This window comes from Tursiops truncatus, chromosome 1 (assembly GCF_011762595.2).
Source record: "Tursiops truncatus isolate mTurTru1 chromosome 1, mTurTru1.mat.Y, whole genome shotgun sequence".
Classification (NCBI taxonomy): Eukaryota; Metazoa; Chordata; class Mammalia; order Artiodactyla; family Delphinidae; genus Tursiops; species Tursiops truncatus.
The window spans coordinates 176,161,770-176,188,987 of NC_047034.1; the positions used below are offsets into that span (position 1 = coordinate 176,161,770).

At 40.9% G+C, this 27,218-nt stretch overlaps 1 protein-coding gene across 2 annotated transcripts in view; it reads right to left on the reverse strand.

Annotated features, from left to right (window-relative positions):
* UBE4B (ubiquitination factor E4B) overlaps positions 1–27,218 on the reverse strand; it is a 111,194-nt gene that overhangs the window by 53,111 nt on the left and 30,865 nt on the right. Inside the window, exons 3-11 of one of the 2 annotated variants that reach the window (XM_019930907.3) lie at positions 22,415–22,550; positions 15,822–15,909; positions 14,626–14,770; positions 12,670–12,898; positions 11,768–12,205; positions 10,879–11,022; positions 3,969–4,110; positions 2,369–2,469; positions 1,262–1,376 (exon numbers count right to left, since the gene is read on the reverse strand). In XM_019930907.3, the coding sequence (XP_019786466.1) occupies positions 1,262–1,376; positions 2,369–2,469; positions 3,969–4,110; positions 10,879–11,022; positions 11,768–12,205; positions 12,670–12,898; positions 14,626–14,770; positions 15,822–15,909; positions 22,415–22,550 (1,538 nt within the window). The remainder of the gene's footprint in view (positions 1–1,261; positions 1,377–2,368; positions 2,470–3,968; positions 4,111–10,878; positions 11,023–11,767; positions 12,206–12,669; positions 12,899–14,625; positions 14,771–15,821; positions 15,910–22,414; positions 22,551–27,218) is intronic. The other variant, XM_019930905.3, reaches the window with a different exon arrangement.

The following is a 27,218-nucleotide window of genomic DNA, read 5'->3' on the forward strand; positions in this document are numbered from 1 at the left end:
GTTAAAAATAATATTAGGTATAAAAACAGATTAGGGATCTCCCTGGTGGCGCAGTGGTTAAGAATCTGCCTGCCAATGCAAGGGACACGGGTTCGAGCCCTGGTCCAGGAAGATCCCACATGCCGCAGAGCAACTAAGCCCATGCGCCACAACTACTGAGACTGCACTCTAGAGCCCATGAACCACAACTACTGAGCCCACGCACTGCAACTATTGAAGCCCGTGTGCTGCAACTACTGAAGCCCGCATGCCTAGAGCCAATGCTCCGCAACAAGAGAAGCCACTGCAATGAGAAGCCTGCGCACCGCAATGAAGAGTAGCCCTCGTTCGCCAAAATTAGAGAAAGTCCGTGCATAGCAACGAAGACCCAAAGCAGCCATAAATAAAAAAACAGAGTTTTTAAAAAAATAGATGAAAAGGAATCATATCATTTGTAGCTATTGCCTCTATTATTCTTTCTAGAAACAAAAAAAGAGATTATCATACAACAAATTGTAAGAAAATGTCATTAGCATCCTTTCATCATGGGAAATAGCTGTGTTAAAGTTGTTGTGGCAAAGTGCTTACTTTACAACACAGGCCACAGAACAGTAATCAAAATTCATGCCAAGGTTTTACCTTGGAAGAAATCTTTAAGACTAACTTTTTTAGTTGTTATTATTATTATTAAGCTTTATTATTAAATATTACATATCTGCATTTTCACTTGCCTTTACACAATGGGATATCAAAAATGTATGGATACTTAATGAATGAAGTAATCAGTAAGATCTGAGACTTCATTCCCGGTCTAGTGGTGAGAAGACAATGGTTTTATGTGACCTGCAAACTGCAGCTGAGCTAATTTGGTCTTTGATTTATTAATCTCCTTTTTGTAAACTCAGAGAACTAATTTTCAACACTACTTATCTGGCAAATGTATATCACGTCTTATGCTACCTCTTGGTAGTGTGTTAAGAGCTTCTTAAAATCAAAGACAGGGCCTTATATTTCTTCTACTCTCCCAAAGCACTTAGCACAGACCATGTTTAAAATACCTGATGCTTGACTGATTAGTTGAAATGTACACATGATTTGAACAATGCAGCTGTCAATCTGATTTCCTCAGGACAGGAATCTCGGGGAGCTCTCTCTGAGCAAATGACATGCGCATGTTCAAATTCAGGAACCAAAGTTTTCAATATATGGTGTCTTTAGAAATCTACCTCGGCAGGGAAGCTCCTAATCCAGCAGTTCCAGTAGCAAACGCACAAAACCTTACCTGCTTGAACACTTCTTCATCCTGGTGAGTGGTTCTCACCAGTTCTTGAATAAAGCCGTATGGGAGATTCCTACACAGCATGTACGGCACCAGGAAGGACGGCTGCTGCAGGGACCTGCAGACCCACGAAAGTCAAGGGCTCTGATGAATCAACTTGTCACCGTGTAACAACAGAACATACAGAATGTCATGTAGCTGACAATCACAGGTCAAGCTTCAAATTTCCCAAATAATCCACACAACAGTCAATCGTTTTAGGCAAAAGATCACCTTTCTCATTGTTAAGATAATCACTTTGGGGGCTTTTCAGTGAGAAACTATAGAAAGTTTGAAAGGATCCATCTTTGCCTCCATATAGCCCTTGAAAAATAAAGCATTAGAAAAACCAAAGTATTATATGTCTCTTTTACTTATTTATTTATGCCTCATCCAATAGGGGAAAAAAAGATTAGCAGTGGCTGAAGACTTTTTTAAGTTCTTATTAATTTTAACCATGGAACAGTGTGTAAGTTTTAGTACATGTGCATCATTTTCCTTTTTTTTTTTTTCCTGACAAATTTCAAAAATGGTTATGGTAAGATCATCCAGAATGAATAAATCTTGAACTTTGTCATTTTTCCTTTAGATGTTTTTTCACAAGAGAAATGAAATACAGAAATACTCTTTTATTAAACTTGAAACCTTTATGGGACCCTCTGAACAAAAATTAATAATGTAGTACCCTTCGGGTGATTCCCATGTTACCTATTCCACCACTATTCTTTATTATTGAATAATAGAAATTGATTATACGATACATGGACAGTGATGATCTACACATTTTTTTCAAGTATCTATACTGCTTTCAAGTAGCTGCTTTTAAACTGAATTACTAATTTGCTGCCCTGATGTCAACATATTTCAACCACAGTCTATCTCAATAAACCACACAGAGTGTTTTATTTTCATAGTATTTTAGAGAAAGAAAGGGACCTCAGAAACCATCTAGTCAACCACTCATTTCATGGGTAAGGAAGTGAGTTATCCAACGTGGTGCAGAATGGCTGGGCAGCCTGATGGAGAGGGCCCTCTCCCTGCTAACAGCAAGCACATATTGGTTTTTCATACCTTGGTTGTGTGAGGGACCCTTGTAGTACTAATGCAGTATGGGATATGCACTGCGAGCGGATGTTGCTCAGAAGCTGGCTGACTGCTGGCTGGCTGCACATCTGCAAAGAAAGGTAGAGGTTAGGTCTACAAAGACAAACAAAATAATCCCATACAGTTGAAAACTGACAAGAGTCAGAAGAGATCAATCTGCAGGAAATGGCACCCTTTTCTCTTCCTTTACCGATGATGAACAAACTAGAGTAACTGTATCATCCAAGTATAATGTCTCCGCTAAAATCTACAATTAGAGAAGAGAGAAGCAGAAGCTGCAGGTGACCACGTGGGGATTTCAGAGATATGCCCACTCTCTTTGATTTTGCTAAGGTTAAGTGCAGCAAACCCCAAGAAGCCCTTCACAAATATGAAGCTAACAGGTTGACAACCGGATTAGTTTCCAATGGAAAACCAGAACTAGAAAATGAAATTGGGGTGGTGGGGATAAATTGGGAGATTGGGATTGACATATACACACTACTATATATACAATAGATAACTAATAAGGACCTACTGAATAGCACAGGGGAACTCTACTTAGTACTCTGCAACGGCCTGTATGGGAAAAGAATCTTAAAAAAAAAAAGAGTGGATATTTGTATATGTATAACTGATTCACTTTGCTGTGTACCTGAAACTAACACAACATTGTAAATAACTATACTCCAATAAAAACTTAAAAAAAAAAATGAAATAGGAATGAAATGTGATAATAATAAAGTAACTCAGCATGAAATAGAAGAAAAAGTGCAGCTTGCTGAGTTTAAACCCAGTTTTGCAATTTATTATTTATGTGATTCTGGACAATTACAGGTATCCCTCGCTTTTTGAAAGTTCACTTTACGCCACTTGGCTTTTAGGAAAGACCGAGGTTAGTATGTACTTGATCTCTCTGAGGTTCATTTGCTTATTAACACAACGGAAAAAAATAATACTTATACCACACAGGACCACACTGGACTAATGAACAACTGTGAGAATGAGACCTAGCCAAGTGTCTGGCAGTCTAGGCGCTCCATAAATGTTGGTTATTATGATTACGACAGACTAGGAGAGAAATCATCAGGGCTGTGTAAGTCGCTGGTGGCAGTGGCACTTGGCCCTGTCACTTCTTCCCTCTACTAGGATGTGAGTTCCATGAGGACTGGGATCCTCGTCTGTCTGGTTCACTGATCCACCCCCAGCTTCTAACACAGTGCCTGACCCATAGTAGATGCTCAATAACCACTTTACTGATTGAATACATGAGTGAATGCTCATTAGGGGGTCAAAAACCAATTATTTATCCACCACATAACCAGGTTTTTGTGGGGGTTTTAAAATGAATCCATTTCGGGCTTCCCTGGTGGCGCAGTGGTTGAGAGTCCACCTGCCGATGCAGGGGACACGGGTTCGTGCCCCGGTCCAGGAGGATCCCACGTGCCGTGGAGCAGCTGGGCCCGTGAGCCATGGCCGCTGAGCCTGCGCGTCCGGAGCCTGTGCTCCACAAACGGGAGAGGCCACAGCAGTGAGAGGCCCATGTACTGAAGGAAAAAAAAAAAAAAAAGAATCCATTTCATGTTACCTTCGGTGCTTTTTTTTCCTCTATTCCAACTCGGTCAAAACACTCGATGAGGTAGTTCAGCATATCTGTCTCTTTGCATGTCTCAATGGTGAAATGGTCGCTGTAGGAATCCCAAGTACTTGCCCCACCAGAGGCTCCAAAACTTTGGAGAAAAGAAGAATGGATGATTTTTACCTGTTCTCAATAAATCACGTTTGATAGAGTTCGCACTTCTGCAGAAAGCCCGTTAGGGTCCCCACGCCCAGAACAAAGCACAGACACCCATGCAGCCGAGGCTGGAGCAGACTGCTTGTTTCACCTGCTCCAAGTCCAACAATAGCAATTTTTAGTAAACATTTTATTGACCTAAGAAGAAAGTCTGTCCAGAAACCCAACATCTTATCTTCTTGGGAACAGCACCTTACAAAACCAGGAGGACTCTAAGAATTGCTACTGAGCACTGGGCATTTGAAGGGATACCACACGTATGTAAATCCAACTGGCCAGCTGCAATTAGGCAGGCTTGGAGGTTAAAGCCAACCTACGCTATTACGTAATCGAAGTCTTTAGGAGGGAAGTTACAAGGGACTAACAAAACATCCCTCTTCCTAACTTCTAGCACAGATCTTAAAAGCCTTCATCCAGCATTCGGCAACAGGACCAGGGCTTAGGAAAACCGTCCAGTTAGAAGGAGACACGAAAAATATGTTACAAACACAAATTTTCCAAAATGTTTGGCAAAAGGGACAAAGTAGTATAGTGAAAACAAAACAAAAACCTTGCACTAGGAGTATCCAAACTTGCGTTCTATTCCCATCCCTACTGCTTACTTGTTACCTGAACCCAGAACTTCATCTCATCTGCAGTGAGGGTTCAATAAAATCATGTGGAGGTGCTTTGTAAAATATAAGCAGGATACAACGTGAGGCACTGTTATTATTAGTAACAACTATTCCCTGAGACCATTATCACAAGGGTTAGGTGTTAGGAAATCAAAGTTTAGATTAACCATCAATAGGTCAAATACCAAATCTGATGTTTAACTCACAAATTTGATAAGACATAAAAGATACAAAAAGATTAATCATGGCATAGGAAGAGGTCAGGAATTATGAAATGAAGACAAATGAAAAAATATAAACTTAGCAAAAAAAAAAAATTTACATGTGAAAGATGATAAAGGCGGGGAAGAATATCAGGAACTTGAGATACCCATCCCTACTTCAGCCTGGGGCAGAGAGGAGCTAGAAACTAAAAGAAGAATTAAGATATTAATGATACGTTATGCAGATAGATGCATAGATACACAAAAGTAATTTTGGAATATATACATAACTGACCTTAGAATTTTAGAAGAATACACATAATTGACCTTGGAATGAAAGTATGATATTAGAGTATTTCAATTTAAAAAGATGAAAACAATAGCAAGGCTTTAAATCCAAGGCTCTCAGGCCAGAGTCTCGTAAACCTGAATTCTTACAACTTACTTACTACATAGGTCTGACAGAAGGGAAGGGAGGAGGGGAGGCTGAGAAGCAGTCAAAGGCACAAGGCACGGCTTCCCTGGTGGCGCAGTGGTTGAGAATCTGCCTGCTAATGCAGGGGACACGGGTTTGAGCCCTGGTCTGGGAAGATCCCACATGCCGCGCAGCAACTAGGCCCGTGGGCCACAACTACTGAGCCTGCGCGTCTGGAGCCTGTGCTCCGCAACAAGACAGGCCGCAACAATGAGAGGCCCACGCACCGCGATGAAGAGTGGCCCCTGCTTGCCACAACTAGAGAAAGCCCTCGCACAGAAACGAAGACCCAACACAGCCCAAAATAAATAAATATATTAAAAAAAAAAAAAAAAAAAGCACAAGGCAGCCAACGCCCTCCTGACTGGGCAGGTAATGGAGCCACCCACAAAGTGCCTCACCAGAGACAAAGATGGGCAGCCCAGGGTGGGACACCTCAAAAAACCAAAAACAATTCTTGTGTCTTCACACCACTTAAATTTTGGACTACAGTTCATGGTATGGTAAGATCTGTTATCTGTTAATTGACCTGACAACAGAAAGATGAGGACTGTAATGAAGCAAAGGAAAAAAACAAAACAAAACATAAGAACAAAACCGAAAAACCCACCCATAAATATAAGTAGTGTGGTGAATCCCCAGGAGACAGGGGAGAAAGATATTTGGCTTTACCTGCCACGATCCCGCTCTCAAGCTATCTGCTATCCCTCCCTCTTCCATCTGAGGTTAGTGACTCAGGGACTATATTCACTGCACTTCCCAAAGATGAAATTTGCTAACACAGGCTTATAACTATACACAGTTAAGGTTAAAGTCCCTTTGAAAAGCTCTCACAGATGACACTGAAAATAGATCTTCCTCGTGTTTAAAATGAAGTATTTAAACTATACATTTCCTTGATAATAAGCCCCATCTTTCTCACATTTTTACACCTCTGGAATGGAAAGCATCTGATATTTGATGCCAATAGGTCCTTGCCAGTTGCAAGGAGTCAGTCTGATGCTGTGCCTGTGAACGACTGTGGGAAGTCAACGCGCTTAGCTGGTGGCTGCTGATGCACTGACACTGGGTTCCATTCTCAGCCAAAATGTCCCCTTTCATTTTAACTTAGATCTGAACACCTCAAAGTCAACCGAAATGCCTTCACGAACATTTCGCAAAGGCATGAAAAATGACAGGGTGTGTACAAGACCGCCAGGCAAGGCAACGAGAGACACTCAGAATGTATAAGAGAAGTTTCAAAGATAAAAGACGTTGATGTATGCTGTGATCATCTGTCAGGGACCAAACAACACTTCCAAGTGACTTTCAAGAGAAGAGAAAGAAAGAAAGAAAAGAAACGTTAAGTTTAACTAAACAGAAAACATAGAATAAACCCTAGTGTTCGTCAATATGCTTCCAAATTATAAGATCAGTCCTAAGGGTGCCGAAGTAGGTCATGAGCACAGGTATGCAAAGCGGCCAGTGTCACCAGGGATGTGCATGATTGTCAGTGGTCAAAACCGGTTTATAAGGATCTCTAGGTTTGAACTCAAAGAGCTGAACTCAAATTTTGAATGTGATACTGAAGGAGCAAGGGGTGTACAGTTTATATGCATTAAATTTATGCTATCAATGGACATTTTTAACTGTTTTAAAATAGTATTTCATTTTTTTCCTGAAGAAGTTGTTATGAAATTCATGATGCTTTTACAACCGTAACATGGAATGTGACACTGGAAATATGTCATGTTTAAGTCCTAAGAGTATCTATAAAATTATACCTCCCTTGGGAGAACATGTGAACCATTTTCTGATAACGACATCAACAATCCAACTGAATAATTTAATTACTTCACATATTGGAAATACAGCTGAATCCTTCTGAAAACACAATGAAAATATTTCTGGGGATTTATACATGCATCAGATCTGTGCAAATTGAGTCCCATTTTAAATGTACCAAGAAAACTTGTTTCTTAAAAGGATTCCATCGCAGTTTCCGTTCTTCTATTATGGGAATAATCACCCTATTTTATTACTTTTTTAGATGCAGACTTTGGAATGGTATATTTTCTAGATGCAAGGCAAAGGCAGAGCTGGGCAGGGTCAAGCCATGTAAATTCCCTGAACAAATGTCTGCACTGTCGAAGGTCCTGGGGACAGTACACTGAATCAAACAGATAAAGACCTTGTTATATGCCAACTACATTACAGAGAGAAGACAATTAAAAACAAAAATAGTATAGAAGTGCTTTAAGTGCTATGAAGGAAAAGAAAGGCAGAGTATGGGTGACAGAAAGGGGCAGGAAGAGTGTGTGAGTGTGAATGTGAGTGTGTGTGTGTGTGTACATGTGGGATGCACTGTCTTGCAGGCCAGGGTGAGAGGCTTTGGGTCTTACTCTGTGGGAGAAGGGAAATCACTGGAGGGTTTGGGGGACAGACATGGCAGAAAGATTTCCTTTCGACCATCTCTGTTGCTTCATCTCCAAATAGTGATGGTCAGCAGAAATAAGAGGGGAAAGGTCAATGTTTTCCCCTATTTGCTAGTTTTCTCTTTCTCTATTCACATAGGCTCAGGACTTGCAAGATTTGATCTCCTTCACTGAAATATCTGAGCAGTGAGAAGAAGAACCCAATAAACGAAAGAAAAACTTCTTTCTAGTCCTCAACTTCCTAGGAAACAATCAGAAAACGTTTCCGCAGAATAATTCCTTTGTTATATTTATTACAAAGATAACTCTCACTTCACTCATTTCCATTCCTGCAGGAAGTAGTTCCTTATAATTCTTATAGCTTTTTTCACAGAGCACTATGAAACAGTCTAGAAGGAATGTTTTGCCTTTCTTAAATTAACCCTTATTATCACCACTATAAATAATTAACATAGGAATGTATGTCCTAACTACTTCACAAAAGATGTACAACCCATCGATTCCACTGGGCAAGCACAAAGGGAGACAGAAACAAGCCCCCTTGACTGCTGCTTCTATGACATTGATCTTACCAGGCGAGAAGTGGGTGTTAAAAGTGCTTACTTCAAAGTAAATAAAATTCTAAGATCAATTAGAAAAGGGGAAAGAAAAAAACTCTTCACCGACTGCCCAAATTAATCAGATTTTTCTGCTACTTCTTGGTTCTGACACTACGTGCATTCTCAAGTTCTTCTCTATTTGTTTAATCAGTTATATATGAATACGCCCTGTCCTTCTACATTCTTTTTGATATAGATTCTGATATAGATTCAGAATCTGTAATTTCTAAAACCTGGACAGATCAGATTTCATTTGAACAGCCAGCAAAGGACCTGCCAGCTGACTGGAGTGGAATTTTGTAATTAAGGAGTAAAATGTTGGCACTTTCTTGCCAAGGAACTGAGTAGATGTGTAAACTCTGGGCAGCGAAATAACTCGTAAGGAATGAGAACAACACAAGTCCCACTGGGCAAAGATGGAGAAGCCAGAGGCAGCTGGGTATGGTGGGAGGAATGTGAGTTCTGGACTCAGGCTCTGCCTCGTACTAGTTGTGTGACTAACCTCCCTGTACCCACGTTTCCTGGCAGTAACTAGGGGCGGTGCTGTGAGGATTCGAGTGATAACGTAGGTTGAGAGCTGACACAGTACCCGGCACGTGATGCTCATAACTATTCGCAGCTACGAGTACATGATCGGTAAGATTTATTTCTCCTTATCAAGTCTAGATCTGAGACAAGGTTGGGATGTTATAAGTCTAGAGCGGAGTCAGTGAAAGCAGCGTACAATTCTGGTATCTTTGTTAGAGGAAGCTGGGATTCAACAGGCCCGGGAGAGACAGCGTTTCTCCCACAGATAGCTTACAGTAGAACAGATAATAAAGCACTTTTTTCAGGTACAGAAATTGATTCCTGACAAGGATGTCTGCTGCATTACTATCGTCATGGATGAGGACTTTATCTACATGAAAAAGACACTTCTATCTGTGGGAAATTTACTTGAGAAACAGTGATACAACGTTCAACCTAATACAAATATTGACCTTCCTGAATCAATATTCGACATTGCACCAACACCCCTCTCTCTTTATATACCCTCTAATGATTCTTCTGAACACCGACGAATTGAATGCAGTGTACCTCACTCCTACGGCTGTCTCTATTTATAGCCTGGAGCTATTTTTGAACACTGCTGGGCACAAATATCAACTTGGTACAGAGGAAACTTCAATTTAAGAGCAAAACTGTAAGACAATGAGTGGGAGGGTTAGAAAGACGGGGCTATATTTTCTTGTTCAAAGTCACCGAGAAGACCCAAGCGGTCTCTTTCACTCGGTTTTCAGGGGTGAACATTCAGCAACATCATGAGCCATGCTTTAGCCTCTGCTGCCATTCCACAGGCCGTCTAAACAGATACGGTTTGGCTTTACCAAGGCCAAGGAGGTGAATGATTAGCAAAATTTAAGATTAGAAGTGAAAGCAGCGGGACTTCCCTGGTGGCGCAGTGGTTAAGAATCCGCCTGCCAATGCAGGGGACACGGGTTCGAGCCCTGGTCCAGGAAGATCCCACATGCCGCGGATCAACTAAGCCCGTGTGCCACAACTACTGAGCCTACGCTCTAGAGCCCGTGAGCCACAACTACTGAGCCTGCGTGCCACAACTACTGAAGCCTGCAAGCCTAGAGCCCATGCTCCGCAACAAGAGAAGCCACCACAATGAGAAGTCCGCAAGCGGCAATGAAGAATAGCCCCCGCTTGCTGCAACTAGAGAAAGCCAGAATGCAGCAATGAAGACCCAACACAGCCAACAATAAATAAATAAAATTTAAAACATTTATTGAAAGAAAAAAAAAAAAAGAAGTGAAAGCAGCATCACAGTTGTACCAGACAGTATGACCCCACATGCTCTTCAGTGGACTGCCCGGAGTGAGCTGGAGGGACACACTCACACACACACACTCACACACACACACACAAGTTCCAGCCCCTCTGCCATTCCTAACTAGCAGCAATCCATGCAACTGTACATAAGAGAACATGCCTCCCAGAGTAGATTTTGCTCACACCTGGCAGCTCCTAAGAATACTCTTCCAACAGATAAATGGAGGGCCTCTCATTTTAGATCTTAGGGTGGGTGAACTGAATGATGACTGATCTTTAATCTTTGATCTTAACGATGACTGATCCTGTTCATGTTCTTGACAAATGATTACATGTAAGTTTTTCTCCAAACTTGTCAGGCAACAACTATGAAATTTTTTTCTATGTACCACTTTACCCCATGAGAAGGTCCTAATGCTTTAGTACATGCAAAGTTTCTCACATCTTGACTTTTCAGGCCACCTGGAGTCATTTGACCCTATCCTGTTTGGATTCAAAGCACACCTCTAATTAAGACTTATAAAAGTTAGTTCCTAAGCACCTAGGCACATGCAGGGGTAAGACTCCATTCCTCTGATACCTGGACCCAAACTGGACACAAGAAAACTCATCACCACCACCACCACCTTCATCATCACCATCATCATCATCTTCTTCTCCATCTTCATCACTACTGTCCCCAGAAAGTGCGAGGAAGAGGAAGGAGAAAGGACTGTCGTACATACTACCGTAACAAAAGCAAAAAAAGTCATCAGGGAACAAAGGAAAACAGAGAGGAGGAAAGCTTTTACAATTGCTGGCCTTTTTTTTTTTTTTTTTTTTTTTGCTGGCCTTTTAATGAAATCTTACGCTACAAGTTTTGTCTACTGACATGCAGAAAAATAATTCACCTAAATTATACAAAGGCATAGGAACCCTTGAGGGGTGGAGGGCGCGGATTAATGGAGTCACGATACTGCTTCTTTCTAAGGGGCTGAAAACAAAGTGTCAAGGCATAACCACTTGCCAGAGGTAAGGGATCTGCTCCCTCAACCCCTTGGTCTGACTGTATTTCAACTATGATTAGCAACAGTACGAAACGTGGAAAAGTGGTCCTGTGAGCCCCAACTCTCAAATACAAGCTGGCCAGTCTCTGAAATTCATTTGTCAGGAGGCATGACATGTGCACTCGATTTCAAACACCAAGTGACTTCTTTTTATTTTGTACAGGAAGGAGGAAGAGTGAGGGGGAAGAAGGGAAGAAAGGGTCTCACCATCAAGCAACCCATACTTTCTGATGTGACTGAAGCCTGGCTGGGCGTGGACTCGGGGCACGAGTCTACCGAACCAGTTAGACACGCGGGTTAATGACCCCAAACAGAGAAACACAGGTAACCGAGGTCAGTGCCACACGACAGTTCTTCCAAACCGTGTTAATCTCCTCTCCCTGCACTGCAAACACGCACCCGACTCTCCTGCTGCATAGATACCTAGGAGAGCTCCTTAGGGAGGAGGGCCGTCTGCTCATGGCACCCGCACCGGATGAGGCGGACAGTAAAGGTGGCCCCGCGCCGGTGGGTCTCTGTCGGGAGGAGTTGGCGGGCACGGCTTGAGGGCTACTAGCTGGGGTGGGCAGGCCTGGGGAGCTCGACAGGATGGAGCTGCCCGAGGACCGGATGGGGCTGCCCGAGGACCGCGGGGCAGGAGAAGATGACGACCCCCAGGGGTGGGTGACAGTGTAGGGCCGGTACCGCGGAGACGAGGGCTGGCTTCCCGCAGGTGTCCCTGCAGCTGCGCCGTGAGGACTGAGGGAAGCGGGAGGAGTGGACGCCTGGCTGGCTGCCCGGGACGGGGGGGCCAGAGGCAGACTCATCATTGGCACAGAGCTCCAGACACTCATGCTGGGAGCTGGGCTAGTCTCATAGAGGCTAAACGAGTTGAGAAAGGGAGGAAAGGAGAGAAAATTGAAGAAAAGCTTGAGATAAATAACTAAAATGGAAAATATCATGTTTTTAAAGAATAGTATAATTGCACTTCATATCTCTAAGCGTTCAAGTATAGAGATCTTTTAGAGACTCACCTAAATAACTGTAAGTAGACTGCCGCACTGATTTAGAGGCTATACTTATAATATGAGAAAGCCTTCTTTCCAGAGAATAATATACTATACACAGTCATTTGTTCCTAAAACTTAACTTACCAGTAGCCTAACCATGGAAAGCCACAGAGACCCAAGTGGAAGAGACAATATCTCCTCAATGAGTCAATCCATCCCCCAAACACAATACATGTCATAATCTGCATGACAGGCCCACAAATGAACATTCCCTTCTCTTACATACTTCCTGGCTATTTTACCACCAATGACATGTGCAAAAAGAACCACACCGACCTAGATAAAGAGCTGGCACCGAAGGAACCCACGCTGCAGAACATGGGGCTTGTTCCTGGATTGGAGCCGGTATTTAGCATGAGATTTCTGTCTGGTGACCGAGCTGCCGCTGCAATTGGCTGGGATGTGGCTGTCAGACTGGCAAATGGGTTTTCATCTCTAGTCTGAGTGGACATCATTAGCACTTCCATTAAAATCTGGCCAATCAAGTCCTTAAAATCAGAGAACACTGTTGGAAAGGCAGAATAAAGAAGAGGTTACACATGGTTCTTCATACACACAGTCCTTGAATAAGCCAAAGTGAACCAGAGAAGTTCGATGTGGTATCTTGGGTTGGATTCTGGAACAGTAGAAGGACGTCAGTAGAAAACCTGGTGAAATCCAAATAAGGTCTGGAGTTTAGTGAACAGTAAGATCTTAGTTCTGACAAATATACTATGGTTATGTAAGATGTTAACATTAGGGAAAACTGCGTGAAGTGTATATAGGAACTCCCTGCACTATCTCTAGAACTTTTGGTAAATCTAAAATTATTCCAAAACAGAAAGCTTATCAGAAAAAAAACAAAAAAGAACTGGCGCCCAGCTGATGAGAGTCACTGCTGATATATATTAACTATAAAAAGAAGCTACTCCCAACTACAGAGGTTAGTTTATCACACTAGAAATGCAAACTGGGTTACTATTTCTTCACCTCTGTATGTTTATATAGTTAAACTGTTAAGTACAAAGTTCAAAGTATTTTATGAAGGGTCTAATATTTAGTCACCACCTGCCTTTCTGGAGCAGACTCTTGTCTTCTAGCTTCCTTCTTATTCTTTGCAGCTCCCAACTGCTTTACTGTAGGTCTTTAGATATATTTTAAATATTACTAAATAAATAAAATGTCTAACCCATGTAAATCTTATCTGATTTGTTATTAAAAATTACCACTTATATATGTACTGGACAGATTTAAGAATCTTAACAGTTACAATAATTACAAGTGGCAGGGTTTTGAAACTCATGGTTGCTAAGCTCATCTCTATAACCAGAGTTAAGAAGATCTCAGTGAAGTCAGAAGTAAACTGTCCATCCACCAGGAACACAGAGGACTCATGTGTGTGGGGGTGTGTGTGGGGGTGTGTGTGCGCGCGCGCACGCATGTCTGTCATGGAAGACAAGCAGCAGAGAAAAGGGAATGCAATCTCCTTGATGTTCATTCACTCATTTAAAATGTATCTACTGAGGGATTATTAAGTGCAGGCACTGGGAATACATCAGTGAGCAAAACAGACAAAAATTCCTGCCATCAGGGAGGTTATATACTAGTGATACGTAGAAGAACACTCTGGCGCACTTCCCCTCCCTCTTCTGTTCTCGAAATGACTGCTGTAGAGAAAAGTGAGTGTGCCCTGTAATGCTGGTATCTTGCTAAGAGTTTTATTACTTTGCTGTAAGTGTGGTTTAGTGTAGCCTCTTAAAATAGAATCCTGTAAACACTGCAAAATATCAACATGTGCTATCTTGCTAAGCAGTTTAATCAAGCCGATTTACTCCACTGTCTCCATATGACCCGGGAGGCACTTACAGCAGGCATAGGCCATCCAGAGCGCCTCTCTCAGGATCCCCGGAGACTACCCAGTATACTCCTGCCCAGAGTATAAGAGGCACTAATGCTCTCTCTAAGCACCTTCTTATTGCAAAGGAAAAAACTTCAACCCTGAGACAGTAGAGACCATTAACTTATTTATACGGTTTTCTTTTAGAGAAATCAAAAAAGTAAAAAAAATAATTTATCAATAAGATAGGTGGAAAGTAGCCAAACAGCAGTGTCCTCATCAAGAAGTATCCCTGTAATCAAAAATACAACTGCAAAGCAAGACAATGAATGTGGATAGGAGGGAAAGACAAAAGATTTTTCATCCTGGTTTTCTATTAAGGGCTCTGAAATAAGACAGCTGAGCTTGATTCCTACCTTCTTTTGGGTTCTGCTTAAATTGTGCAGAAAGAGAAGAAAGAAAGATGACATCTCTGTCCCGGTCCTTCCAGGAGACACGGAAGATCTTACAGACCAGCTGTAAGGCCTGTTCTTCAGACACTTCAGAACCTGATGAAGGCTCCTTGTGAGGAAGAAGATTTGAGGGTTAATTTCAAGTAGTAGGAGGTGTGAGTTAGACTTTAATAGAAATACCTAATTCTGATTTAATTTTTTACAAATGAGGATATTTTAGAAATGCATAAAACTATTCACCTACTGATTTAGGGAAAAATAAACTTGCTACTATGACTTCAAGGTTACAACATGTAGGTCTCACGAGCTTACAACGGAAGTCTATGGGGTGGGTGGAGTATAAACCAGCAGGATTGTTATCAGGAATTGCCAAGGAAGACAGTGATAAAGGATGTACATATATCCCATTTATTTACTTTTCTGAATGCTAAAAGACCAGGTTGACATTCTAGGTATACAACCAATTTTTCTCTAGAAATGTTTCCAGAATTCAATGTTTTTCACTACTTTCCATCACAGAAAGTATCATATATGAAAGAACTTTGTAAACACTCAAAACCTATACAAAATAAAGCACTGCACCACCAGGAGGCTACAGCCCAGCTTCTAATAATGTTGCTGAACACCAATAATTTACTGAACAGAAAGTGATGCAATTATCTCTACCAGTTCTACACCATGACACACACCAAAAACCCAAAAAATCCTTTTTCTAAATATAGGGAACTAAGGCTCAGATGATAACAAAATATAAAAGCCTCCTGCTTCCTCACATTCTTGCTTCAATTCCCAGTCATTTCCCTCAGAATACAACCAAAGATGTGATGACCTACTTGCTTAAGCAATTAAAGACAGAAAAAAATTCAAATTAGCTCTAAATTATTTGCTAACATTTACTGAAAAAAACATGGACCTGAAACAAAGATAACTGAAGGATTTTTATCAGGTAAAAGGACTGAGTTATACTTCCACTAATAAGGGAGATCAAGGCTACCCACTTTTCCTGAAAAAACTAAAAGAAAAAACCCAGTCAACTAAATAGGATCTGCTGGTTTGGGGTGGCATTCTCTCATGGACTTTACAGATACAAGACATGAAGCAGTGTTTATTTATATTACCTGTAACTAAAAACAGAAGCAAGGGCTTCATCTCTTACCAACCTTATCGCTGAGGCTCCTTTTTTCTCTTCGGTCATTTTCATCAACTTCCATATTTTCAATTCCTGAATCCACATCCACCTGGGACATGCTTTAAGTATAAAAGACAATCAGTCTTTCACCTTAGATAAATCCACCCAATGTCATAGCTACTGGTTGAGGAAAAGTTTTTGTTTTTTGTGGTTTTTTTTTTTGGCCGTGCCACATGGCTTAAAGGACCTCAGTTCCCCGACCAGGGATTCAACCTGTGCCCTCAGCACTGAAAGCACCAAGTCCTAACCATGGGACCGCCAGGGAATTCCCTGGGGAAAAGTTTTAAACTATCAATCAAAATCAGTCAGGAAAGCAAAATAATAAAGGTTCATCTTTTTTCTCATTAATTTTTAAGAGCTCTTCATATATTAGGATATAAACATTCTATCATTCTTGTTGAAAATATTTTTCCCAAGTTGTCATTTCCTTAGGCTCACTTTCAAAAATAATAATAATATTGTTGGAAATATTTTCCTCAAGTTGTTATTTTCTTAGGCTCACTTTCAAAAACAAAAATTAAGAGCAGGTTTTCTATACATACTATTTCTAAATGATATACAATCAATCAGAGCCTGATTACAAAATCTGGTGAAGTACATATATTATTTCCCCCACATTAAATAACTGTCCCAGCACCACTTATTGAAAAGACCATCCTTTTCAACACCAATATGAAATCACCTACGTCATACGTCCAACTGTCATACGTGTGCAGGTCTCCTTCTGGATACTCATTGCTGTTCCATTAGACAATCTGTCTGTCCCTGAGCCAATACCACTGTGTTGTACTTACTACGACTTCACAATAAACCTTGCTATATGCTAGGTCAACGCCTCTACCTTATTCTTCTACCTCAGGAGAGTCTTGGCCATTCTTGGCCCTTTGCTTCCACATGTACTTAAGAATCAGCTTGACGGGTTCCTTAAAACTCCTGTTGGGATTTTGACTAGAATTTCACTGACTCTATAGATCAAATTGGGAAGAAAAGACCTCATTATGTTACTGATCTATCCATGGACAAGGTACCTCTCTCCAAGTATTTAAGGTCTTCTTTCAATAAACTTTGATAATTTTCTCCCTAAGTCTTCCACTTCTTTTGCTAAATTTATCCTTAGGCACCATATATATATATATATATATATATATATATATATATATATATATATATATATTTTTTTTTTTTTTGGCTGTGTTGGGTCTTTGCTGCTGCGTGCAGGCTTTCTCTAGTTGTGACAAGGGGGGGCTACTCTTTGTTGTGGTGCGCGGCCTTCTCATTGCGGTGGCTTCTCTTGTTGCGGAGCATGGACTCTAGGCGTGCGGGCTTGCTTCAGTAGTTGTGGCTCACGGGCTCTAGAGCCCACGCTCAGTAGTTGTGGCGCACAGGCGTAGTTGTTCCACAGCATGTGGGATCTTCCCGGACCAGGGCTCGAACCCGTGTCCCTTGCATTGGGAGGCGGATTCTTAACCACTGCGCCACCAGGGAAGGCCAGCACCAAATATTTTTAAATAAAATTGTGAATGGGCCTTTTTAAAAGTTAAGTTTTCTAATTTGTTGCGAGTACATAGTAATGTAACTGACTTTAGACACAGACCTCTTATAAGCTACTTGTTTACTTATACACTGGGCTTATAAGGCAATCATTTTATCTCCAAATAATAACTGTTTTGTTTCTTTCACTCCAATCCTAACTTGCTTGACTGCAGTGGGTAGGATCCCATGTTGAATAGAAGCAGAAACAGCACTCATCCTTTTTTTATTCCTGATTTTAAAGAGAATGCTTCTAATTTCTTACCACTGAGTATGAGAGCTGCTGTGGTTTTTTGGTAGATGTCCTTTATATTAGTGAGAATAAGAGGCTATGTTGTAGTAACACATACACTCTGCGATCTTAGAGGCTTCACACTATAAGGGTTTGTTTCTTGCCTCCGCAAAGTTTGACGAGTGAAGCAACCTTACGCCATCTTTAATCTATGCCGTCTGCAATATACAGCCTCCAAGGTCACTAGAGCAAGAGAAGAGAGGGATGGAGGAGGATCATCGGCTCAACTGCCTTCAGCTAAAAGTGACACATGTCACTTCCATTCACAAGTCTACTGGACAGAACTAGTTAATTGGCCCCAATCTAATGGCAAAGGAGACTGGAAAGGCAGGGGAGCCTGTGGAATATTTGGTGAACTCTGTCTCTGCCCTACAGTTTAAGGATACAACTTTCTGTCTCCTGTTTGCTAAGATTTTTACCATGAATCAATGTTGAATTGTATCAAACCTTTGCAACTTCCAAGATTATATGGCTTTTCTATTTAATATATAATGTAGTGAATAATATTTATAGATTTTCTAATGTTAAAGCACCTTTGCATTCTTAAGATAAACCCAAGTTGGTCATGTTATATTATTTTTTTTAACTAATCTTTTAGTTGAAATATACAGAAATGTGCATACATGATGTGTTTGGCTGAATAGTTTCACAAAGGAAACATACTAATGTAACCGACACCCAGATCAAGCAACAGAACATTACCAGCACCCCAAAAGTCCCCCTCATGACCCTTTCAATCACTACTACGCTAGCCCACAGTAACTGCTCTCCTGGCATCTAGCCCCATAGATGTTTTGTCTTCTTTTTATGTGCTGCAGTATTTGATTTGCCAATATCTTCAGACTTTTGCAAATACGTTCATAAGCATGATTACCACGTAATTAATTTTCTTCTTTTACGTTATTCTTGTCTGGTTTTGTACATTAAGGTCATATTAGTCTCGTAACCTGATTTGGTAAGTTTAAAAATTACCTGAAAAATGTGTGTAAAGTTGGAATGCTGGAGTTACCTATAAAATCATATAAGAAACGTGCTTTCTTTGGAAAATTTTAAAATACTGATTCAATTTATTTCACGTTTTTTTGATTATTCAGGTTCTCTCTTTTTTCTTGAGGCAATTTTGGGAGAATGTGTTTTTCTAGGAATTTGATTTTCATCCAAATTTTGAAATTTATGTGCATCCTGCATATTTACATTTTTTGCAGAATTCTTTTTCAGTAACAAGTATTACTGAGTGCCCGTTCTATGCAGGCATTGTTCCAGGTGTCTGAGATGCCAACAAACAAACAGACAAAAAAATCCCTGCATCATGGAGCTCCATTCTAGTTAAAGGGAGAAAGATAATAAACAATAAACAAAGCATATAGTATATGATAAATGCTATGGAAAAATTAAAGAAAACAGAGCAGGAAAAAGGCAATTGAGAGGGCAGGGCTTTCCCCCTTTTAAATGGGGTGACCTCACTGAAATGCTATCTGGGCAAAAATATGAAGGAGGTTAGCCATGCACATATCCAGAGGAAAAGTATTCCAAGAAAAGGGGTTTTATTCCCAATATTTATTTATATTCTTTTTCCATTTTTCATTTTTAATGTATTACATATAGCTTTATATTCTCTTTAAGAAGCACATTAGCTGCAACACACAAATGATGATATGTAATATTTGTTATTGTTCAGTTCTAGATACTTCCAAATTTCCATTACGATTTCTTCTTTGACTTGTATTTAGAAGCATGATCTGTTTTTAAAATTTCCAAATTCATGATGGGTTTTTAAAAGATTTTTTTACCTTATATAATTATCTAAGCTAATGTCAGAAAACGTGATCTGTATGATTCTGACTCCTGAAACCTCTGGGTCAATGGATTTTATCAGAAAAGAATGTGTATTCTCCAACTGCAGAGTGCCAAATTCTGTATCTTTCAATTTGATCAAACTTGTTAGCTGTGTTGTTTAATTTGTCCATATGCTTACTGATGTTTATTCTCTTTGCTCTATTGATGACTGAAGAAGACATGTTAAAAACCTCCCATTATGATTATGTCTGTGTCAATTTCCTCTAGTTCTATCAAGATTTGCCTTATTTCATGCTGCTATTACATTACTAAGTGCATATACTTTGGAAACTGTTATATCCTACTGGTAAACTAAACACTTATCACTGTACAGTGCTTATTTCTAGTAATACTTTGTGGCAAAGTCTAATTTATTAATATACTTTCCCCAATTTTCTTTTGTTTAGTATTTTTGCCCGGTATATATTTCTCCCTTTCTTTTATTTTCAAACTTTCTCTAACCTAATGTTTCAGGTATGCCTTCAGTAAACAAGAATAAAGCTGTGTTCTACTTTGTTTTTAATCCAACCTGACGTTTCACTGTGATTTACTGTGATTACTGACGTATTTTCATTTCTTTTAACCATCTTATTTTGTGCTGTTTGCCTTTTTTAAAATCTGTGTTTCTTTCTTCCCTTTCTTTGAATTGACTTAAACCCCCTCCCTACCCACCCTAATTCCATATTTTCCCTTTGCTGGTTTGAAAATAAACTCTTTCTATTCTTTCAGTGGTTACCCTTGAAACTTCATCAAGTATTCTTAACTCAAAATCTAAAAGTTGGCCACTGTCTTCACCCCTCTCCCAAGCATACAGATCACTCCCCTTCCGGCTTACCTGCCACTGCTGTTCAGTATGTTAGATCTACCTGATGATCTACTTCTCTCCCCTATACTATTTCATAAACTGTTATTACTGTCTTACACCATCAGTGTTTAGGGTTACCACATATTTAATATTTTCTTGACTCATCTTTCCTTCTTGCATCTCAGACATTAGTCCTGAGACCATTTTCCTTCGTCTTAAACTGCATCTGTTAAAAGTTCGGGTCTTCTGGTGGCAGACTATCAGGTTGTTCTAGTTTGTTTTTTAAATCTATAAATGTCTTTATTTCACCCCTGCTCTTAAAAGATAGTTCCACAAGGGCACATAATTCCCAGCTGACAGTTACTTTCTCTCAGCACTTAATGCTACTTCCACCATCCTCTGGCCTCCATCACTGAGACATCTATCTAACTATTGTTCTTTTGTAGATAATCTCTCATTTCTCTCCGGCTGCTTTAAGCGTCTTTGTCTTTGGTGTTCTGCAATTTTACTATAAAATGTCTGGATATGAATTTCTCTTTGTTTAATCTGCTCGTGAGTTGTTGGGCTTCCTGATCTGAGGATTCATAACATTTATCAACTCCAGAAAAATCCTCAGCCATTTATCTTTTTGATAATGGCTTCCAAACCAGCAGAGGAAAAAACATGGAATAAGGAGAAGGGTGGGGAATCTCCCAGTCTGCCTATTCTCTCCTTTTGACATTTCTATTAGATATATATTGGATCTGTGTCCTCTATATTTCTAAATACCCTTCGTATTTTTCATTTCTTTTTCTCTTTGTGGTACACCCTGGATAAGTTCTTCAGCTCTATCATTCCATTTGTTAATTTCTCTTTAGTTATTTTAATCCACTGTTTATTATTTTCATTTCTAGAAATTCTATTTGGTTCTTTTTCAAATGTGCTTGGTTGTTTTTATAGTTGCTTATACCTTATTCATATTTTCCATACTCTTAAACTTATTTAAACATACAAATTTTACATTCTGTATTTGATCATTCCAAACCCCAAAAACATCACGGTGAATAATTCTGTTTTTACTGATTCTACAGACTCTTCTTACTCATGGTGGCTTTTTCTAGCGTGCTTTAATTTTTGACCATCAGTTCATATTTCTCGGAAATTTTTCTAAGGACATTTTCTAAAGACTTGGATGATTTATGTTTATATCTGCTAGATGCCTAAAGACACTAAAGAGTCCATTGTCTATGACAGTTCTTAGCCTGAGATTTTTCAGACTACCACGATAGTGTAAATTTAGGTTCTAAACCCATGTGAAAGTTGCCCACTGGCCAAGAAATTGCAGAGTTGACTTGATTTTTAAAAATTCATCCACTCAGAGCAAAGGTAATAAGAACACAATTGTTTTTACACTATGGGGTTGATTTTTTTCTACTTGATCTTCTTCCTGGAAGTGTAGTCCTTTCTGAATTCTTGCCTAATGCGGGGTAACCCCTGACCTGGCTCCTCACCCCAACCCACCAAGTGCACGACACCCCAGTATCCTAACACACACAGAAAATGGTATCTGTCTGGCCCACTGACATAAACAGAGGGGGCTGCTTGAGGGCAAAGGAGCCAGGCCCTGGAGGTCTGGCTGCCCAAGGAGTACTCAACCCTTCAGCGACTCTGTTATCTTGTCACAGCACACCTGCAACACAGGAAGGCTCTGCTCCAAGACACCCTGATCCTCATGGAGCTCCTAGAATATGGGGCTTACCTGCCTATACCCTTCCAAACTTTTAAAATTTCACCAAGCAGTAAATCTTTGCAGAAATTTTTAGGGGCTGACCTATGCTTGCCAACTTTGCATTTACAAAATAAAGACATTAAAAAAAATTTTTTTTACCACCTATACCATTATTTCATAAAAGACATTCCAACACCAAAAACAAAAAAAGGTATACAGAACATTTCAGAATAAAACAAAGACCTTTCAATTTATTATATTTAGCTCTGATTTGCTAAGGACTGCCATGGATCTCTGGGCTGGCATTTGAGACCACTGGACTAGAGATTAAAGTGAATGGATCTTTCCCTTTCCAACAACAAAGCAGCTTACTGGAAAACTGGCTTACTTTACCTTTTTTCACAAGAGACTCCATCGATATCCATGCTCTGGGAACGTGAGAGAGACTGAGATTGTGTTTCAAGGCTATTGGAGGGCGAGCTGCTGAGAGAACTGACTCCTTCACTGCTCTGGCTTCGATGGGCTACTCCTAACCAGAAGAGACATGAAAGGTGAAGTCTCATGTGAGATAACGTCAAAGCTATTTGTAACGGCCACAGTAAACACACAGAATCGGCATTCACACCACCATTACAGTTGGCAACCGAGGACTTTCTATCAGAATATTACACTGAAGGTTGAAGGAACATTAAAATCATAGGAATGTTAGCAAGAAATCATAATTTATCAACAGATATCACATGAGGTCAGTTACAGAGCTACGTCTGATACCTAAAACTAACTCATCACCTTCTCTTTCACTAATTCAAACTATGGTCCCTGAGTACAAATCAGCTTCCAAGACAGTCCAGAAATATCCTTGAAATGTACCAAAAATAAGATACCTTAGTGAATGGATAGAGAGACAGACAGATGGAGAGATGTATGATAAAACAAATACAGTAAAATGTTAATAGTAGAATCTAGGTGATGCGTATATAAGCATTCGCTGCAAAATTCTTTCTACTTCTCTGTATGCTTAGAATTTTCATAATAAGATGTCGAATAGATCCATCTAAGCCATGTCCTTAAATACAGATCAATCCATTTATTAACTGAAGATCTTATCTTGTGATAGTTTGGGGAAAACAAAAATCCTGACATCATCCTTGCCCTCACAGAGACCACAGTGTAGTGAACCACCGCCAGGTACACAGGGACACAGTGTTTCTAGTAATGTCTTCAAAACCATCTTTTTCATAGAATTTTAAAAATTACTTTAACTCTATGAATATCTTTCTATAAAAAAGAAAAGTTTACCCAGGCATTTTCAAGTACTTAAAAAATATATACCTATGTTGCTGAAAGGAAAATGGCTCATATATTTTAAAAAGCAAAACAACACAATTTGAGTTATCACTTGTAGCTGAAACAACTATCAAGTGGAGGAAACTTTAACCCTCCCAGCATCCCAAGAAAATCCACTTGCCACCCTTTCAAGTCTCTCTTCGTTGAACACTTTATCCATGCCCGACAGCAGGTTTTAACATGGACCTGTTTGGTTTTTTTTTTTTAATTTTTAATTTTTTTTTGGCTGTGCTGGGTCTTTGTCGCTGCGCACGGGCCCTCTCTAGTTGCGGCGAGCGGGGGCTACTCTTTGTTGCGGTGCGTGGGCTCCTCATTGCTGTGGCTTCTCTGGTTGCAGAGCACGGGCTCTAGAGTGTGTGGACTTCAGTAGCTGCAGCATGCAGGCTCAGTAGTTGCGGTGTGTGGGTTCTAGGGCACGCGGGCTTCAGTAGTTGTGGCGCGGGATCCGTAGTTGTGGCTCACTGGCTCTAGAGAGCAGGCTCAGTAGTTGTGGCACACGGGTTTAGCTGCTCCGCGGCATGTGGGAATCTTCCCGGACCAGGGATCGAACCTGTGACCCTGGCATTGGTAGGCAGATTCTTAACCACTGCACCACCAGGGAAGTCCCAGACCTGTTTATTAAAACTTTTGCAGGACTCAGGAGGGAAAGAGAAACTAAATTTTTACTATTCATAAGTAGATTAAAGTAAAATACCAAAAGCATTTGATGTAGTGAGAATTTTGAAATAAGCTTAGAGAAGACAGTAAAACTTTAAACCATCAATTCCAGTGTAACCCAAAATAAGTCCTCAATAAATATTTATTGAAGGAGTAAATAACAGAGCATCAACAATGTCCTGAAGAGAATATCATTTTACCTACCACACTGAAAGGACTGACAACTTTTTAATAAAATAATAAAGTTCAACAATATTTATGGGATATCAATTTAGCAGCTTTTAAATCTCCACCTTGTAAAAACCAGTTCTAAAATTAAATTGATAATTACAATAAGTTGTTTAAGTAACTATACTTGTAACATAGGGTGCTCTGCTATACTATGTATACAATAACCCTATAGTAATAGAGTGCCAGAGTATATCATATAGTATAATATACTGTATTTGCAATATTTTTATAAGACGACAAGAATATCATCTGAATTCTTTTTTTCCTCAACCCTCCATATGATCTTCACAAGGCTCAAGTGGGGCAATTCTCCCCAGAATTTATTATGTCTACCAGTGTTCCCCAATCTCTATACACCATCTAGAATCTAGGAGGGACCCCACTTCTTTCTTTTTATTTATTTATTTGGCTGTGTTGGGTCTTCGTTGATGCATGCAGGCTTTCTCTAGTTGCAGCGAGCCGGGGCTACTCCTTCGTTGCGGTACACGGGCCTCTCATTGCAGCAGCTTCTCCTGTTGCACAGCACGGGCTCTAGGCGTGTGGGCCTCAGCAGTTGTGGCACGCAGGCTCAGCAGCTGTAGCGCACGGGCTTAGTTGCTCCACGGCATGTGGGATCTTCCCGGACCAGGGCTCAAACCCATGTACCCTGCATTGGCAGGCAGACTCCCAGTCACTGAGCCACCAGGGGAGCCCTCCACTTCTTTCTTAAACTTAAAAAAAACGGAGGGTCTCTTTGACTTTATCTAGAATCGATATAAATTAAATACTGTAACTAAAATCAAATCAAAACAACAGAACAAAATATCACTTTGGGGACTCCCCTGGTGGTGAAGTGGTTAAGAATCCACCTGCCAATGCAGAGGACACGGGTTCGAGCCCTAGTCCGGGAAGATCCCACATGCTGCAGAGCAACTAAGCCCATGTGCCACAACTACTGAGCCTGCGCTCTAGAGCCCGTGTGCCACAACTACTGAAGCCCGCGCCCCTGGAGCCCGTGCTCCGCAACAAGAGAAGCCACCGCAATGAGAAGCCCGCGCACCACAACGAAGCGTAGCCGCTCGCCGCAACTAGAGAAAGCCCACGCACAGCAACAAAGACGCAACGCAGCCAATAAGTAAACAAATTAAATTAAAAAGAAAAAAAAGAAGCTGGGACTAGATGGGAGAAACAACTTGTAGGACTCACTACAGCTTCAGTTACTTTAACTGAAAGTTACTTGTAACTGAAAGCATCTCAATTTAGAAGGCTGCCAGGTGACTGCCAAGTCACTCCCGGATGAGGACCTCCTTCCCATGGGTGGCAGCCCACCCAGTATTTGTCTCTGTTAGAAAGCACATCATTCTGGAACAGAAGCCGTCCCTTCATGCTCAATGGATAATGAAGCTACCCACTGGCCCTATTTTTACCATCTAGGACCAAAGGAGGCAAGCATAAGCCGGCCTCCTCCTCATGATGTTTCACACTGTTTTCATGGAAAGCTATCACAACCGCCTGAGATTTCTTTTGTTTGAACTACACATGCCTATGTTGTTTTGGTCATTTGCTCTTCCAATCCACTTACTGATCAACAGATCTTTCTTCGGTGCCTACCACGTGGCATGCACTGTTAAGGCACTGGGCACGCAGCAGTGAATAAAATGGACACAAGTCCCTGTCCCGCAGAACTTATACTCTAGCAGAGGAAGCAGAGAAAACAGGATATACAAGTAATATACATGCTATGTCAGCTGGTGACAGGAGCTCAAAGAAAAAGTGTCTATGTCAGATAAAGGTTGCACTTTTATACAAGGTGGCCAGAGAAGGCCTTTTTTAAAAAAAATTATTTATTCATCTCTAGTCGCAGTGAGCAGGGGCTACTCTTCGTTGCGGTGCGTGGGCCTCTCACTATTGCGGCCTCTCTTGTTGCGGAGCACAGGCTCAGTAGCTGTGGCTCACGGGCCCAGTTGCTCTGCGGCATGTGGGATCCTTCCAGCCCAGGGCTCAAACCCGTGTCCCCCGCACTGGCAGGCAGACTCTCAACCACTGCGCCACCAGGGAAGCCCCAGAGAAGGCCTTTTTGAGAAAGTGACACGTGGATAAACAACTGAAGAGCTGAACAAAAAAGCCATGTGGACTTTAGCGTAGGAGAATTCTAGGCGAAGAAATAGCAAATAAAAAGGCCCCCACTAGGTACCATGCCTGGAATGTTCTAGGAACAGAGAGGAAGCCAGTATGGCTGGAGCAGAGGGCGCAAGAAGGGCAGTGAGAGAGGAGGGCAGGGCCGGGGCAGGGCCAGGTCACACGTGGCCCCGGGTCGGGGTGAGGACTCTGACTTTCATTCTGAGTGAGGCCGGGAGCTAACAGAAAATGATATGACCTGTCTTACGAGGGGTTCGTTTTCTATTTTGTTTTGTTTAAACTTGTTTATTTAATAGATCCCTAAAAATCTGTTTATCCAACCTGCCAAGAGCCTGGCTAATAATATCTACCTATTTATGATTATGAATAATGATGATTATATGAGAAACACAATCGGGACTTAACAGCAGAGAGGTGCACTGCCAAGAACTAACCATTCAGAGTCTCCCGAGTCTGTTGATTTGTGATAGTAACTATCCTGCTTGCTGTAAAAAATAACGCTGCTGTCATACAATGCTGTACTCATGCTTTAGTGGGAGCCAGTATGGCTCTACACTGAGAACAGACTGAGGTGAAGCAAGGGTAGGCATGGAGAGACCAGTCTGGAGCCCACTCCAGTAATCCAGGCAAGATATGCTAGTGCCTTGAACCTGGAGAGGTGGTGAGATGAGAAGAGATGGTGAGAATCGGGTCTGGTTCTAAATTTTGCTGATAGACCTAGAGCTGGGGTCGGCAAGCTACAGTCCACAGGCCACTCTTACCTATTTTTGTAAATACAGTTTTATTGGAGCACAGCAATGATCACTAGTTCATCATATATTGCCTATGGCTGCTTTTGTGCTAC